The sequence below is a fragment of the Mobula birostris genome, chromosome 5, assembly GCF_030028105.1.
Source record: "Mobula birostris isolate sMobBir1 chromosome 5, sMobBir1.hap1, whole genome shotgun sequence".
Classification (NCBI taxonomy): Eukaryota; Metazoa; Chordata; class Chondrichthyes; order Myliobatiformes; family Myliobatidae; genus Mobula; species Mobula birostris.
This window is the reverse complement of record NC_092374.1, coordinates 172,001,302-172,019,376: the sequence shown is the minus strand read 5'-3', so window position 1 is coordinate 172,019,376 and position 18,075 is coordinate 172,001,302. Positions and strand designations below refer to the sequence as shown.

General features: G+C 39.8%; 2 protein-coding genes across 6 annotated transcripts in view; one reads left to right on the top strand and one right to left on the bottom strand.

The window, feature by feature from the left end:
- atp6v1ab (ATPase H+ transporting V1 subunit Ab) overlaps positions 1–14,760 on the bottom strand; it is a 40,707-nt gene extending 25,947 nt beyond the window's left edge. Inside the window, exon 1 of the mRNA XM_072258873.1 lies at positions 14,676–14,760. Within this exon, the coding sequence (XP_072114974.1) occupies positions 14,676–14,758 (83 nt within the window). The 5' untranslated portion in view covers positions 14,759–14,760. The remainder of the gene's footprint in view (positions 1–14,675) is intronic.
- A 923-nt stretch (positions 14,761–15,683) lies between these two features.
- The window catches only part of naa50 (N-alpha-acetyltransferase 50, NatE catalytic subunit), a 42,460-nt gene continuing 40,068 nt past the window's right edge, over positions 15,684–18,075 (top strand). For 2 of the 5 annotated variants that reach the window (XM_072258869.1, XM_072258868.1), the window contains exon 1: positions 15,730–15,886. Coding sequence is in view for 3 of the 5 variants with exons in the window: in XM_072258867.1 (XP_072114968.1) it covers positions 15,699–15,781 (83 nt within the window). In the remaining 2 variants the exon portion in view is untranslated. Of the gene's footprint in view, positions 15,887–18,075 lie in introns of all 5 variants that reach the window. The other 3 variants (XM_072258867.1, XM_072258871.1, XM_072258870.1) reach the window with 3 other exon arrangements.

Genomic DNA, 18,075 nt, shown 5'->3' with positions numbered 1-18,075 from the left:
ATAGATTGAAAATGGTGATAAACTACAGAGGAGGACTAATATCAGCAGAAGGTAAATTACTGGAATCTATCATGAAGTACATGATATCAAGATGCCAAGAAAATGTATGAGTACAAATAATATTAGATTATGAGAACACTCAGTCCTCATTTATTGTCATTTAGAAATGCATGCATTAAAAATGATACAATGTTCCTCCGGAATGATATCACAAGAAAACACAGGACAAACTAAGCCTAAAATTGACAAAACCACATAATTATAACATATAGTTACAACAGTGCAAAGCAATACCGTAATTTGATAAAGAGCAGACCATGGGCACGGTTAAAAAAAACACTTCTCAAGTCTCGATAGCCCCATCATCTCACGCAGACGGTAGAAGGGAGAAACTCTCCCTGCCATGAACCTCCAAGTGCCGCAACCTTGCCGATACAGCACCATTGGAAGCACCTGACCGTAGCCGACTCTGAGTTCGTCTGAAAACTTCGAGCTGCCAACCAGCCCTCCGATACCGAGCACCATCCTCTGCCGAGCGCTTCAACCCCGCCCGCCGAGCAACAAGCAAAGCCGGGGACTTGGGGCCTTCCCCTCTGGAGATTCTGGATCACACAGTAGCAGCGGCAGCAAAGCAAGCATTTCAGAAGTTTCACATGTTCCCCTGTGCTCTCACGTCTGTCTTCATCAAATCAGGATTATGCACGGCATCCTACTTGACAGATAACAGATATTACCACTGTAGTGGCCGCTGCGAGCTGAGTCGTGCCGCCATCTTCTCCTCCTGCCATTTATGGATTAAGGAAAGGGAAATCATGTTTGAATAATCTGTTTGAGTTCTTTGCTAATCCAAAAGAAAACACCACTTAATATCATCTATTTGGATGGCTTCTGATAAGATCCCACATTGGAGGACAGGACACGAGGCTGGTATAATATTTTCCGTGGATTAAAAGTTAACATAACAATGAATAGGCTCGATTAAGGTTATGAACAGTGAGTTGTCACAGAGATTGCTTTGGTCCAACTATTTACAATCTACATCTTACTTGAGAGGAGTTATGCATATTTCTAAGTTTGCTGTTGACCTGAAACGAAGTAAGAATGTGGATAGCAATGGGTTACAGAGAGCCTTCAGAGGAAATATAAACACAAACTGAGTGAAATGTGAAACTTGGCAAATGGACAACAGGAAGGAAAAATGGAGATGATCCAGCTCAGTAAAACAAACATAAATTTTGACACATTTTTAGAGAAATGGTGAGAGATCAGAAAACGTTGATATCCTAAGGGACCCGTGTATCCTTATACAGAAGTTACTCAAAGCTATGTGCAATTGCAGCAGGCAACTAGACATGACAATGGCACGTGGTGCTATATTGAAACAAGATTTTACCATGACATTATGTAGGCAATTATACAGATATATACAATTATATAGTGGTTTAGGCAAGACTAGACCTAGAATACTGCATAGATTTTTGGTTTCCTTTACTTAAAAGACAGAAGTGCAGAGATGATTCACCAGACCAGTTAGGTTTGGGCAAAAATCTCCAATTTGAAACATTGATTCCATTTCTCATCGATGCAGCCTGACTTGCTCACCATTTCCAGCATTTTGTCTTTGTTTTAGATTTCTAGCACCTGTTTTTTTTAAACTTACACTGTTCTGTGGAGTTTAGAATTATAAGATGAACACATTCAAATGTACAAAATTCTTAGGGTAGGTGTAGAGAGATCATGTCCCTTGGCAAAAAGTCCAGAACTAAGGAGTTACTGTCCCAAGATAGCAAGCAAGCCAGCTAGGACTGAAATGAGGAACCATTTCTTTGTTTAGAGCATGCTGACACCTTGGAATTTTCTTAACAGAAATGTAGAAGCTTGGTCATTGATTTCATTCAAAGCAAAGTGATTTTTTTTAAAATCTCAGAATCAAGTGATTATGGGGATAGGATGGAAAAATGGTGCAGAGATAAATCAGCCAGGACCTTACCATATAATCGACGGATCAAATGGTCTGTTCATGTTCCAATTTTTAATCTTTTCGCCAAGCACAAAATTCAGACCTGAATTACATTCACATGAATGCGTTCTTTTGAAATGGTCCATGGTTAAAAGCACTGTAGACCAGTGGTTCTTAAAGCATGTGACATTGACCTCTGGGGGCACTCGATAGCAAGGAGGGCAGCTGCGGGATTACAAGATTAATTTAAGAACTAAATTACTTAATATAAACATTTGATCCTAGTGCCTCATAATTGATACCTCATCTCTTGCTAACATAGCATTCCCCTAGACTTGGCTTGAAGTGCATTACTTGAAAAGCAATGTGATACTTCAATCTTTGGCATATCATGAAAAATCTGGACTGAAGAAATGGTGCCATTTCCAGGCTGGCCCGCATATTATTGCCATTCATTACCAGTAGTGTTAGCTAGTATGATCCTCAAACTCTAATCATGCAATGACACAATTCCTGTGAATTAGGGAATGGTTTTCAATGGGGTAAAGTTCAGAATCTGCCCTTTCAAATGGACTCGTCTCAAGCACATGGTCCAATTGAGATATTGCTGCCCCACTTTATGTACCTTCAGGCAGAGAGTCAGGTTTTCATAGTCATACTTTATTGATCCCAGGGGAAATTGGTTTTCGTTACAGTTGCACCATAAATAATAAATAGTAATTGAACCATAAATAGTTAAATAGTAATATGTAAATTATGCCAATAAATTATGAAATAAGTCCAGGACCAGCCTATTGGCTCAGGGTGTCTGACCCTCCAAGGGAGGAGTTGTAAAGTTTGATGGCCACAGGCAGGAATGACTTCCTATGACGCTCTGTGCTGCATCTCGGAGAAATGAGTCTCTGGCTGAATGTACTCCTGTGCCCAACCAATATATTATGTAGTGAATGGGAGACATTGACCAAGATGGCATGCAACTCAGACAGCATCCTCTTTTCAGACACCACCGTGAGAGAGTCCAGTTCCATCCCTACAACATCACTGGCCTTATGAATGAGTTTGTTGATTCTTTTGGTGTCTGCTACCCTCAGCCTGCTGCCCCAGCACACAACAGCAAACATGATAGCACTGGCCACCACAGACTCGTAGAACATCCTCAGCACCGTCCAGATGTTAAAGGACCTCAGTCTCCTCTGGAAATAGAGACGGCTCTGTCCCTTCTTGTAGACAGCCTCAGTGTTCTTAGACCAGTCCAGTTTATTGTCAATTCGTATCCCCAGGTATTTGTAATCCTCCACCATGTCCACACTGACCCTCTGGATGGAAACAGGGGTCACCGATCTATGCCTGATCTATGATGATGTCATAATTTTCCTCTTGATGGATCACAGTACTTGAGGTTGGACTTAAACAATAGGCAACAATGAAGATGGCAGAAGCAGACGAAATGAAAAAGAGTAGACAATATAGTGTGGAGTATCTTAGTATGGATTTATACCAACACCAAGCAAACAGCAGCAGCCAATTCTGTTGTACACAAAAACTTTTTCAAATGAAGCAATTAAACTGTTCAGACTCCTTGGACACGTTAAGAGAATACACTCTGATAAAAGAAACAAGAACTTGGGTTACTTTCAGTCACTTTGTGAAAACTTTTAGAAATGGGAAATACTTCAAAATGTGCTTGCCAGCATTTCACAACAGTGATGGTGTGTATGCTTCATACAACATTTCATTGCTCATTGCAAAATGTGGAAAGCTCAATAGAATTGGAGAAGAACTTATTCTGCCAGCAGTACGAGAGGTTCTGAGTACAGTTTTGCATAAGTCACTAGACCAAATAACATTGGACAAGAAAGATTTTGCTTCCTAGATACTTTTAGGTGTATCTTATGATTTTGGACAGCTGATCATGAAAGTCACCATTTCCCGCACATTTTTTTTTGGAAATCACTTATATTTGTTATTTCAATTCATAATTCAAGTCAATTAAAATGTTGCCCACAATGCAAGCTGAAAAGTTTTTTTATCTTGTCCAGGCATGCCTGGACACACTTAGGCAGGCGGATGTTGCATGGCAGGACAGGTTTTAGAAAGGCAAAAAAACATCATGCACAGACTGATTTATGCATTGCATTTACATACATATCACTTTGTGATCACATCGATGTGCATGATCTACCCGCATAGTATATTGCGCGTGCATACTATAACAAAGTAATTGTACTTTCAGTATTTGTGATAGCAAAATATCTTGCCAATGTTGCAACAGCCATGACACTTTTTGTTATACAGTTGCATGCAAAAGTTTGGGCACCCCTGGTCAAAATTTCTGTTACTGTGAATAGCTAAGCGAGTAAAAGATGACCTAATTTCCAAAAGGCATAAAGTTAAAGATGACACATTTCTTTAATATCTTAAACAAGATTACTTTATTTCCACCTTTTACAATTTCAAAGTAACAAAAAAGGAAAAGGGCCTGAAGCAAAAGTTTGGGAACCCTGCATGGTCAGTACTTAGTAACACCCCCTTTGGCAAGTATCACAGCTTGTAAATGCTTCTTGTAGCCAGCTAAGAGTCTTTCAATTCTTGTTCGTGGGATTTTCATCCATTCTTCCTTGCAAAAGGCTTCTAGTTCTGTGATATTGTTGAGCCGTCTTGCATGCACTGCTCTTCTGAGGTCTATCCACAGATTTTTAATAATGTTTAGGTCAGGGGACTGTGAGGGCCATGGTAAAGCCTTCAGCTTGTGTCTCTTCAAGTAGTCCATTGTGGATTTCGAGGTGTGTTTAGGATCATTATCCTGTTGTAGAAGCCATCCTCTTTTCATCTTCAGCTTTTTTTTTTAAACAGACGGTGTGATGTTTGCTTCCAGAATTTGCTGGTATTTAATTGAATTCATTCTTCCCTCTACCAGTGAAATGTTCCCCATGCCACTTGGCTGCAATACAAGCCCAAAGTATGATCGATCCACCCCCATGCCTAACAGCTGGAGAGGTGTTCTTTTCATGAAATTCTGTACCCTTTTTCTCCAAACATACCTTTGCTCATTGCAGCCAAAAAGTTCTATTTTAACTTCATCAGTCCACAGAACTTGTTTCCAAAATGCATCAGGCTTGTTTAGATGTTCCTTTGCAAACTTCTGATGCTGAATTTTGTGGTGAGGACTCAGGAAAGGTTTTCTTCTGATGACTCTTCCATGAAGGTCATATTTGTGCAGGTGCCGCCGCTCAGAACAGTGCACCACCACTCCAGAGTCAGCTAAATCTTCCCGACGGTCTTTTGCAGTCAAATGGGGGTTTTGATTTGCCTTTCTAGCAATCCTACCAGCGGTTCTCTCGGAAAGTTTTCTTGCTGTTCTAGACCTCAACTTGACCTCCATTCCCGTTAACTGCCATTTCTTAATTACATTACGAACTGAGGAAACGGCTACCTGAAAATGCTTTGCGATCTTCTTTTAGCCTTTTCCTGCTTTGTGGGCATAATTTATTTTAATTTTCAGAGTGCTAGGCAGCTGCTTACAGGAGCCCATGGCGGCTTATTGGTGGGACAAGGTTTGATGAGTCAGGGTATTTATAAATCTTTGAAATTTGCATCACCTGGCCTTTCTTAACGATGATTGTGAACAAGCCATAGCCTAACAAGCTAATTAAGGTCTGAGACCTTGGTAAAAGTTATCTGAGAGCTCAAATCTCTAGGGGTGCCCAAACTTTTGCATGGTGCTCCTTTCCTTTTTATCACTCTAAAATTGTACAAAACAAAAATAATACACTAATCTTGCTTAAAATCTTGAAAGGAATGTTTCATCTTTAACTTTCTGACTTTTGGAGATCAGTTCATCTTCTAATCACTTAACTATTCACAGTAACAGAAATTTTGACCAGGGGTGCCCAAACTTTTGCATACCAGTGTATTTGTAGCAAATATATGCTGAAATCTCAAAGATGGAGCACGAGCTCTACATTGGATGTAAAACTGGCAATCAAGGTAAAGCCTGGACTCCTCACATTTGTTGCATTACATGTGCTATCAATCTTAGAGCTTGGCTTGGTACTCGGAAGTCAATGATATTTGCTGTCCAGCTGATATGGTGAGACCAGAAGGATCATGTGGCACACTGCTACTCCTGTCTGTCCAGTGTCTGGTTTCTCTGCTAAAAACAAGAAATCCATTGAACACACCAATTTCCTTTCAGCCATGAGACCTGTACCGTATGACAATAGTCTTCCAATGCTGAAGCCACCAGAGACATAGTGTCCAGAGGAGGCAGACAAAGATGCTACGATACATGAGCCAGAAATGGAAAACGACACTGATGCAAAAACAGATTTTGAACCCTTTATGTCAAGTGAGCCTCATCTGATAACTCAATCTGAGTTAAGTGATCTGGTCAGAGACTTGGGTTTGTTAATGTCAAAAGCAGAATTACTGGGTTCAAGACTGCAAGGATGGGATGTGCTGTCACCAGGTACAAAAATTTCCGTGAAGGACTTCGATATTTGAGACAGATGTATCCCAGAATAACTGATGCCAAGATTAAGAAAGGTATTTTTGTTGGTCCACAAATGACAGGTCACCAATGACAGACAATTTGAAAAATGTCTAGTGGGACTGGAGAAAATTGCATGTAAGGCATTCAAGGATGTTGCTGAAAATTATCTTGGTAACTACAGGGCACCAAACTACATGCAGCTGGATGACAACATGTTTCAAGCATACAAAACCATGAAGTGCAACATGTCACCATAGATTCATTTTCCACATTCCCATTTAGACTCTTCCCCGTAAATCTTGGCAAAGTCATGACAAGCATAATGAAAGGTTTCACCAGGACACTGCAGTCATGGAGAAATTGTATCAGGGTAACTGGAATCCATCGATGCTGGCTGATTATTGTTGGACACTTAGGTGAGAAACTGCAGACATTGAATACAAATGAATATCATCAACAAAGCATTTTTAGTTTTATTAAACAATTGCAAAGCATCAGCACTGTTATACAATTAAACATATTAAATGCAATAGAAGTTAATTTCTTGTTTCTCCAAATTCCTATGTAATACAAGTAGTCTGAAATTATATTTTTGTTCAGCTTCAAGTGGTCCATTATAACCACAGAAAGATTCTGAGGAAGCAATATTTTCAAAAAACAAAAAAATCGCCGTCCAATGTAATTAAAGAGATTCCACTCAGTGACAACGCTGTTCAAAGATGAACAGATGAAATGTCTGAGAATATGGAAGACACACTGCGCAACAGAATAGACCCTGCAGTTGGATGAGTCAACTTTGCTGGACAACCAAGCTTTGCTTCTTGGTCATGTTTGCTTCATAACAGATGAAAGCATGGTTCAAGAGTTGTTATTTACAAGGGGACTAGAAACAAATATAAAGCGTGAGTCAATACTTTTGGGTTGCTGAGAATTTTTTTAATAGACAAGGACATTCCACTCACCATTTTTCTTGCATGAGAAATAGATGGAGCATCATCTATGACAGGGCACCACTGAGGGGTTTTATGTTCTTGAAAAAAAAAAGCGATACCTAACATATTTACCATTCACCGTGTAATTCACAGACAATATCTTTTTACGAAAAGAAACAAATGATTGGTTGCACAAAGTATTAACTACTGTTATCACAGCAGCAAATAAAATCAAGTCCCATGCACTCATTTCGACTATTTCGAGAGCTTTGTATTGAAAATGATGAACAGTTTGAATGCTTGCTGTTGCACACAGAAGTCAGGTAGCTCTCAAAAGGAAACTGCCCGAGATGCTTTTATGCGCATTTTGAAACTGTGATAAAATTCTTTGGTGACTTGAGTGTTTCGCTCAGTTATCAACTCCAGAATATTAGGCATGACACTGTTTATTTGTCAGAACTACTCACAACGCTTACTGAAATCAATTTTCAATTGCAAGGAAATAATGTAAATCTTATCAAAGTCCCATCAGTTGTCTCCACATTTCTGTCAAAGTTAACCCTATTTAAGCAACATTGGCCGTCACAATCTTTTCCAGTTTCCAAGCCTCTCTGAGTTGGAAGAGAAAGAACGAATACCTTGATGATGATCTTCAAGTATACTGTGCCCCATCTGGGTATGATATGCCAGAAAGATTTCAGAAGTTCGCTTGATTCAAATTTGTGTAATAAATCCATTCCTAAACACTTGTAATGAGGAACTGATGGGAAGAATAGAGGAAGAACTGATCTCACAACAAAATGGACTTTGAGCTGAAGTTGTGGTTCATAAAAATCACATCAAGACTTTTGGTGAAAGAAAGCAATTTCTGATCATTATCCCGCACTGTGGAAAAAGGTCAAGTTGTTTTTTCTAACATCGAATTTAGTGGAGCACGGTTTCAGTACAGTCACCCAGATTCTTTCAAAGCAATGAAACAGACATCAATGACTGATCGTGGGGACCTGAGACTCCGAGTGACATTCAGCCTGATGTTGAAAAGCTGCTATCACTGCACCAAGCCCATCCATCTCCTTGAAACGTGAAAAATCAATGAAGTAGTGAATAGTTGGAACTACAAATTCTCTAAAATTGTTGGGGGAAAACTGTTTTTACTGTATTAAGTAAAGAATCAAAAACCTTTATAGTTTTTATCTCATGGCCAAAAACGGAGAGTGTAGTGCTGGGGATGTGGTCTGGAAGTCAAGGCCCAAAAAAGTTTGAGAACTACTGCTGTAGACTGTGCTAGTTGAATTATGTTATAATTTCAAAGCAAAAGAGAATTGAAGATTTTACAGAAATATATGGCTCACATAATGGATAACAGAGTACACATTGTGTTTCCTGCTCTACAAATAGAGCAGGAAACATTTCAAGTTGTAAATGAAAAGGATACTGCTGTTATGCAGCTCGTGGAATTTAAATAAGGACTGAGCAACTACAGTGCCCTCTAGAGTACATGTACTTTCTGTAGCCACAGTTGGATCCTTAATTGGAAAAGGAAGTGAAATAATAATTAACATTCTGCTTTCATTGCACAAGGTTCTGGGATTATCTTAGACTGTCCAGTCAAAGTGAAAAATTAAGAGTTAAACTGTACAGTACTGGGAAAAACTTCCAAATAAAATTGTAGATACTTTCAAATAGGTTACAACATAATCCTTTCACTTCTGCAATCTTAAACTAACTTTTGGACCGTTTCTCAGTTGTTTGTGCAATTTTGGTTTAGTTTCTGGGAGAGCAAACCCAGATTCAAACAAGAAGGGTCATTGTTATTTTGCTGACACCATTCCCATCCATATTTATTAATCTTCCCAACAGCAATTCATCATCCCAAGGAAACATATTGGGAGGCTAAGCATTCATCATCATCATGGGCAAGGGGAGAAAAATTTAACACTTCTAGCAAGCTTCCTACAGAATGATCCAAACGACGAATGATGAATATAATTTCTGATTACTTCAGCTTCCCCTTAGAAAAACAGTTCATTAATTCTTATTCAAGTTATATCTTGTCCAGTTGAGACTAAAAAGCACAGCAATCAGAAAGCAAACCCTGACCAGTGAGCAAATGCAGCACTGGAGAAGTTTTATACTTTATCGTTCCTGCTCAAGCTAATTAGCAAGAGCTTCGTTGCTTTCCCTTTTAGTGTTCATACTGCAGTCACAGCAGGGCAATTTTGCCCAAGGCACTATTTTTCTGGAGCTAGAAACAGTAAGGCAACTGCATATCAAAATTCCTTAAATTATACAAGTTTTGTTTTGGATCGTCATATTGATAAAGAGGGAGTAAACCAAATTTTACATTTGAACTGTCCTTTTATACAAGCATGAACACAAGAGATCCTGCAGCTGCTGGAAATCCAGACTAACGCACACAAAATGCTGAAGGAACTCAGCAGGTCAGGCAGCATCTATGGAGAGGAATAAACAGTCGACAACTTAGGGGCGAGACACTTCATCTGGACTGCTTTTATATATGCAATTTATTTCAATGACATGCATTCAGTGCTTTTGAAATGTTATCAAGTTTCAGGGACCTGTGTGGGGATACTTCACTCCTACACAATAACCACAGATCTTTTATAACATTTACTATTCACAATTTTAAGGAATAACTGCTGAATGGAAGTTAAGGTAGTAAAATATTAATCATTTCTCAAACTCAAGCTTACTGAAAAGTAACATCGAAACAACATAGTTAACATGCCTAACATAAAGCTCAGTTGAAAGTCCAATTCTAAATTGGCAAAGTTACTTAACAACAATGTTCGTTAAGCATCTTGACGTTAATATTTATATACACAATCAAACATGCTTATGATTTTCAACATAAATTTACTTGTATGACGTGGTTTATTTTTAAAATTTAAGTGGGACCAAAACACTTATTCATGTATAGTAATTCAAGACAATGTCAACTATTTGCTTTTATAAAATAGACAAGAGTAAGACTAATTAAACGATAAAAATCTTTAAAAGGATTAACTTTGAAATGACCTATTATACAGAATTATGGCAGATGCAGTGAGCAAGTCAGTGATGCAGTGGTGACTTGCGCAAGGTTAGTGACATTCCACTTATGAGAAATCTTACTGAAGATTGGTCACACCAGAAATTGCTCACTTCTAAGCTTCTGAAGAGCGAGACAGTTAATGCTAAAAACTATTATACAGCTCCTCCAATCTAAAATAGTTCAGAATCTAATAGTAGTCATCAAAAGCACATAATTAAGAGCAAATAGATTACATGTAATAGTTTAAATGAGTAAAAAAAAATGATACTGTGATGAATTTTGTAATTGGATAGAATGCAGTAGGGCAATATGGCCCAAAAGATGGCAGAGTGAGCAATCAGCTCTAATTGCTAGAAAAGACAGCACATTTTATGATACAAGTCTGTAGCCATTTTAAAGTTTTTTTGCATAACTTCTTTCATTTCTGAATGTTAGGTGTTGCAGGAAATGCCAGGAATATTCAAAAACTTGTCAGCTTTGACACATGGCAAAGCCAGGGAAGGTGGCTTGTTTTCTTCTAAGGGTAACTAGCAGAGACTTGCCCTGACCCAACAACATAACCAGCAATATTGTACAAGGTCCAGGTAATTCCTGGCTTGTTTTAATCAAAAGAAAATCTGCTGTATTGATTTGGATCTGGCAAGTTGGGGATTATGTGGCACATACTTAAGTATTTCTTGAAAAGTAGGCCAAATTAAAAAAAAGTTATTCCATTACAATTATTTACACATTTTGCCTAATATGCATGAATCCTGGTTAATTGAGTTTAAAACTTGCATGGAGTACAGAACAATACAGCATGGATACACATCCTTTGGCTCAATGAGTCCCTGCTGATCAGCCCCACCCTGCCAGGACTAATTTTCTGTGTTTTGCCCACTTCTCTTGAAGCCCACCCCTCCACGAACATACCCAAGTGCTTGTTAAATGATCCTACCTCACCACTTTCTCTAGCTGCTCAGTCCATATACTCGCCACCCTCTGCATGAAAAAATGGCCTTTATAAATCTTTTCCCTCTCACCTTAAATCTACACCACCTAGTTTTAGTCTTGCTGCCTTTGATAATTTTAAATAATATAAAGTCACTCCTCATTCTCCTATGTTCGAAGGAATGAAGACCCAGCCTGGGCAATCTCTCTCAACTCAGGTTCTCCAGTCCTGGCAATAACCTTGTAAATCTTTTACGCACCTTTTCCAGTTTAACTACACCTTTCCGAAAAGTGTGGCCAAAACAGTACAAAGTTCTCCAAGTGCAGCTTCACCAATGACTGACACCACTAAAACATAACATCCCATTTCCTAAACTCAATGCCCAGAATGATTAAAGCCAGAGTACTTTAGCCTTTTCACCACACTGTGTAGCTGTGATGCCATTTTCAACAAACTGTACACTTGTACTCCCATGTCCCTGTTTCATTGCACTCATTTGTGCCTTATCATTCATAGTACATGTCCTACACTGGTTTGACCTTGCAAAGATCATCACCTTACACTTATCTGTATTGAAGCCCATTTACCACACTATTTGTCACATGTACAGTGTAAAAGCACAGTGAAATGCGTAAAATCAGATCAGCGAGGATTGTACTGGAGGTAGCCTATGCTTCTGGCACCAATATAATATGCCTATCATATAGACTGCAACTAGCCGGGCACTGTCTATGCCACCCTGGTCATCATATGGGAGCCCAAGCATGGGAGGATGAACCCTGGGCACTCTCACAAGACTATGGACAACATGCTCCTAGAAGACAGCGGCGCAGCTAATGTAGATGAACTGAACACACTGATGAGGGAGAGGGAGGGGTGGAGAGCCCGTCATCGTGCCCAACACCGGCCCCCTAGGCCTGAGTCGACGTAGTAGTAGTAATACCGTATATCTTTGGAATGTGGGATGAAACCCACGCAGTCACAGGGAGGACATAGGAACTCTTTACAGACAGTGGCGGGAATTGAACCCCGATCAGTGATCACTGGTGGTGCAAAAGCAGTTTCACTAACTGCTATGTTACCGTGATCAAGATCCTCCTTTTATATGTGATAACCTTCTTCAAAATCAACAAACTTGATTAGGCCTTGTGCATTTGCATCCAAATCATTTATATAAATAATGAATAAAAATGTCCCAACACAGGTCCCTGTGGCACACCACAAGTTACCAGCCTCTATTATGAGAGGAAAAAAAATTTTCAACCACTTTCTATTTACCTAACCATGAGCCAATTTTGATCCACCTATCTAGTGCTTCCAAGATTTCATCGGGACCTTCCAGACCAACCTACTATGAACATAATTTCTAAAATCCAAACAGACAACATCCACTGCCCTAACCTCATCTACCTTTTTGGATACTTCAAAAAGTTCAAAGGTTTGTTAAGCAGAACTTCCCACGCATAAAGCCATGCTGACTCCTCCCATCCAAATGCTGGTAGATCCTACTCTTCAGAATTCTCTCCAACAACTTTCCCATTACTGATGTCAGGCTGACCAACTGTAGTTCCTTTGCTTGTTCTTGCTACCCTTTTTAAACAAGGGAAAATCATTAGTCTTTTGAAACTTCATCAATACCTAATAATGAAGCAAATATCTCCACAAGGGTCTTGGCGATTCCCTCTTTCACCTCCCACGAAGCTCCAGGATGTACTTGGTCAGGTCCTGGGGATTTATCTACCTTCATGCTCTAAGATGCAAACATCTCCTCCCTGGTAACAAGAACACCCTCCCAAACGTCTCCACTTGTTTCCCATGTTTTCCACACCATTCCAAATGTTTCCGATTTTATGACAAAATTGGTTTAGTTCCTTTGTTGCAGCTAATATATTTCAATTTGGACCCAGTGTATTTGGATATACTCTCATGAATTTAGTGATAATGCAGATCTTTGCCACTGGATAATAAAACTGTAATGTTGAATGCAATTTTTTTTGCCCCATCATAAAGGAAACAACAAGATTTAAGTCTGGGATAAAAATGGGATGAATTCACATTTCTGCCATGGTACAACCTGTGAAATTTATGAGATGTGCACAAAGGCACAAAAAACATTTGGTTACTGATTCGCAAAAAACACTAGTGAAATAAATTTTCAATACTCACCACCTAAGCTAACATTAACCTTAGCTAAATGCAAAATATTCCAGCACATTTCTACACTGTTGATTATTTAGTTTCTGAATGTCAATAAGGATTGTTTAAAGGAAAAACAACGCTTACTTCTCAGCCATAAGCTCCCTGAGGCGCTGAGAGATGGCTTTATATACAAATAGCATGGTAAGGCACTGCAGAGAATATCAAGCCAAGCTATGTCGGCTTGAGGCCAGGTCAAGTTGGTGGCAAATTTCTGACTTTGATGAGTGTTAATGATTCTACTGAATTTGTACAATATAAGATCACTTCCTGCTCTTAGCCAAAATATCAATTAAATGTAATGTTGCAGCTTGCCACAGTTGGATTGTACACATATATGCCAGTCCTCTATCATTCACTTAATCAATATACCCATTAAACATTCAGGTGAGAGGTGGGAAAGAAGAAATTGAGAATAAATGAAGCAAAATAATATGAATCTGACTGGATCGTATGCAATATAAAAGCTTTTCACTGTATCTCATACAAGTGAAAATAAACCAATGTCAAGATTCAGCAAACAATGATTGGCCACTACATTAAGTCCTCCCACATTAGTTGTGAAACTCCTGTTTCATTTCCTAAACCTGGTACAAGGCACAGCTCTCATCCTCCCAGTTTTCCCTGGGTGATTGATGGACAACTAATAATGCAGCACACCTACAGCCAATTCACTTGGCAATACACAAAACACGTCAAAGCTGATAGGTTTGGAAAAAGTACAGGCAATGGGGATTGTAAATGTGAGGGAGACGGTGTAGCGGACAAGATAACAGCGTCCGAACATGAGAAGATAAAACAGAATGTAATCAGGCTAGTGGAGAGAGATTAAAATCCAGTTTGGTGCCGGGAAACTGTCCTCTTCCTCTCAGGATTTGGTTTATTATTGCTGACATATTGTGAAAGGTGTTGGATTATATAATAAATATAAAAATAGTGCAGAAAAAAAGGAATTAATCTGATGCCAGACTGGAAGATGCTGCTGTCTTCTTTACCATCTCCCCTCCCTCACCGGCCCTGACTCGCTGGCCCCTCTCATCCCTCACCGGCCCTGACTCGATGCCCTCACTGCCGCACACCGGGCCTGGAGCCGGCCAGCTGCCCATTACCTGCGTCTCTCCACCACCGCGCCGTCGTCTCGAGCTCCCGCAGCCGCAGACGGTTGACAGTCAGCTGACCACCCGCCGCGCATGCGCACCCTGCCAAACTGTAAGCGGCGGTGCTACAGAAAGCACTGAATTTCTCACAATTAATTTTTACTTTTTAAAATTCATGATGAAGATTAAGATTTGAAGGTGTAAGCAAACGATAATTAATACCTTATTTTCTTAAAAGAAATGATATTTGGGATGCAATAACTTAACGAGCGTATGACGTCACTTAGGTTGCTTCTAACCCGAATTCTGAAAATTATTCATTATAAATACAATTTAATTTAAAGATTTGATTATTTGTCGAGGTGAGACGTTTTGATCCGATGATTAGTTTCATTTTCCCGTAAGATAAACTCTTTGGGGGGGGGGAAGGAGAGAAAAATCATGGTCACGTGATAATCGTTTCCCAACACATCCCTTCTCTCTAAAACCGAAAAACATAAACCTAATGATTGTTCAAATACAATTGATGAATCCCCACATATGTGAAACAAAATATAAAGCAGGAGAGTATTAAAAGATACATGGTTTCATTATTTCGCTCTCTTAACTCATTAATGCATTGAAGCCAGTTTAAGGGACATATCAAAAGAAATAAACATAAAGGAAGGTCCAAACGGCAGCGAATCATTATTTCTGCGAGATTTGCTGAGTTCGGCTCGATTCGGGCCGGGTCGCTTGGAGTCGGCGACACGCTTGACTCCGTCCGACTACGCTCGAAGCAGAATCGTTTAGATTTGAACAAATCACTGCAGAGCCTGGAAATATGAAATAAAACAGGACACGTTGGAAATATTTAGGAGGTTATGCAGCGCTTGTGGAGACAGAAACGAAGTTAACATTCCAAGTCGTGACTTCCGATAGGGTCTGTTTCGGAAAGACTCGGGTTCCGTTCGGCCAGACTCGGGAAATCTCGGTTATGTTCGGAGGAACTCGGGATCCGTCCGGCCAGACTCGGGAAGGTTCGTCTCTCATTCGATGAGATGCGAACGAAGTGTTGGCTCGGAGGTGGGGTCAGAGGTCGGAGGTGAGAGTGGGTGGCGCGGAGCGGAGGGAGCGCGGTGAGTGGCATGTGTTAGAGGTTGAGGAGTCGGGCGATTACCTTCATCCCCTACCCCGCTCAGTTAACAGGTGAAGACGGACAAGTGCCCGCGCACCATGAAGGGGTGAGTGAGTGGGCCCATGGGCCCGTCCTGTCGGGCGTTCATTCGTGGCGAGAGTTGCGCGCTGAGTTCATAGTCAAGTTGTTGAAGTGGAGGCCTCGGGCCGCGGCCGCCTCGGACTGTGCAGCTCCCGGCCTTTTCCTACTGTGGCTCGGGCGCTGTCTTCATCAATCCCCGAGCAACAATATTACCGCCTCGCAAAAATCTTTCTTTACCATAGTTATTTTTAATGGTCCCCGAGGGTCTCCCAAGAATTGGCCAAATTTGCTGAATTTGGGATCTGCGCTTTTCATCTGTTGTTTGTACCTATGCACGTCGACAGGCTTGAAATTTATTGTACTGTTTACTTTTTTTCGATATTTACATAACTGAGCGGGACTGTATTTTTAATATCACTTTGTAAATGTTCATTAGTCTGTTGGAGGCTCGTAAGAATGTAGAACGTATTCATTAGCTTTTGGTTATTTATTACATTTGAGAATGGCTCATGTGAAGCCTCGGTATAATTGTGTAACATTTCATTGCCCGTAATGATAGCAAACTCGGAAATGTCAATTAGTAGCAAATTAGGAGAGAGAGCTGTTTGCACAGAGGCTTCCAAAAAACTTTTTAAAGTGCATTTGTTGCTGTTAAGAAAGTTGAAAAATGCCCCCAAAAGTACTTGCTTTTTTTCTAAAGTAGGAATAGTTTCTTTTTTTTTGAGGGAGTAGTTCCATCAAAGCGAAGTTTGAGAAACTTAATAGCTTAAACACTTGGAAGTTTGAGGTTATACAACAGGACATAGAATTTTTTTAGCTTGAGGGATGAGTAAAATTCTGAATTGCTAATTTATATTTAAATTTAATATAACATGTACTGTGAATGCATTGACAACATTCTGCCACCTGTAGCTACAACAGTAGGCCCTGTTGTTTCTGAGCCAGAATGTTGGGGGCTCACATGTCACTCCAAAGACGAAGCGCAAAACATCTAGGCCAATTTTCCAGGGCTGTGGGGTGCTCTTCTGAAGGAGGCGCCATCTCTTGGTTGAGTTGTAAAACCAAGGCCCTGCCTATTCATCTTGTTGCTGCCGTGTTTCTATTACAAATGAGTAGTGGACTAGGTGTTGCACAATACTTGTTCCCTGGCCAACACTGCAAAAAGTTTTCTACTCATCACAATAATGCTGTATGTGAGATCTTCCTGTGCAAAGCAGCAGCTAGTATTTTTTCCTCCAGTAATAATAACTAAAGTGGGAGGGATAACCTGAGATTACAGAAAGTATTTTAATGGAGTCATTAATTTATCCCTTTCTCTGGCAAATGAAGCTGATAACTGTGTCAACAGCTTTGTGTTGTGTTGATTCTGATGAGTTTTATGAACTACATATCCATTGCATCAATAAATGTCTAAAATTATCCACCTTTGGCCCTGCTTCAGCTCTGCTGCTGATGCCCTCTTGCCGTTTAAGCTATTCCGATGCTCCTGTTGGGTAGGGGAGTACTTTCCTAGTAATACAATTCAGCTGCTCATACCTTGACTTCGAATATTCTGTTGCTGACCTACACAGCCTCTTGTTTAAGCAATCCGTTTCAAAATTTTCACTTTTGTTCTCTGCCTTCTCCCCACTATTTATGATCTTTTGGGACTGTACTTTATCTAAACTCAAAATATTGAGTTTTTGTGTTACTGCTGTATCATTGTGATTTGTCTTCTGCTACTATTGTCCAAAGTTCTGGAATTTCTTTCTGTTCTATTAATAAATATTAATAAACTCATTCACTAATCTATCTTTGTGTAACTGGCCCATTTGGATTCCCAGCTTGTACGCAATTTAAGTCTTTAACTGGGTCATTAGTAAGAAGGCTGCAGTTGATAGTGAACCCTGTACCAGACAGGGGAAGATCAACTGCAGTTCCTCTTCCTCGTCATTCCTGGGTAACAAACCAGTTCCATTTTTACAGACATCCCTGAGTCAATTTTGTCCATAGGTCAGAAAATGCACAACAATCACTTCACAATACCTTTACAGAATTGTTGTGGTATCAAAAGCGTATAAAACTGATCAATTTCTAAAAGTGCAGAGAGAGGAAAATAGCTCTGATTTTGATAGGAAGGAATTTATGTATACAGGTTACATGACTGAATTTAATATGGAGCTTGTTCCTTTAGGGGTATCTATAAGTCAGGTGTTGATAACCCATGGCCTGTAC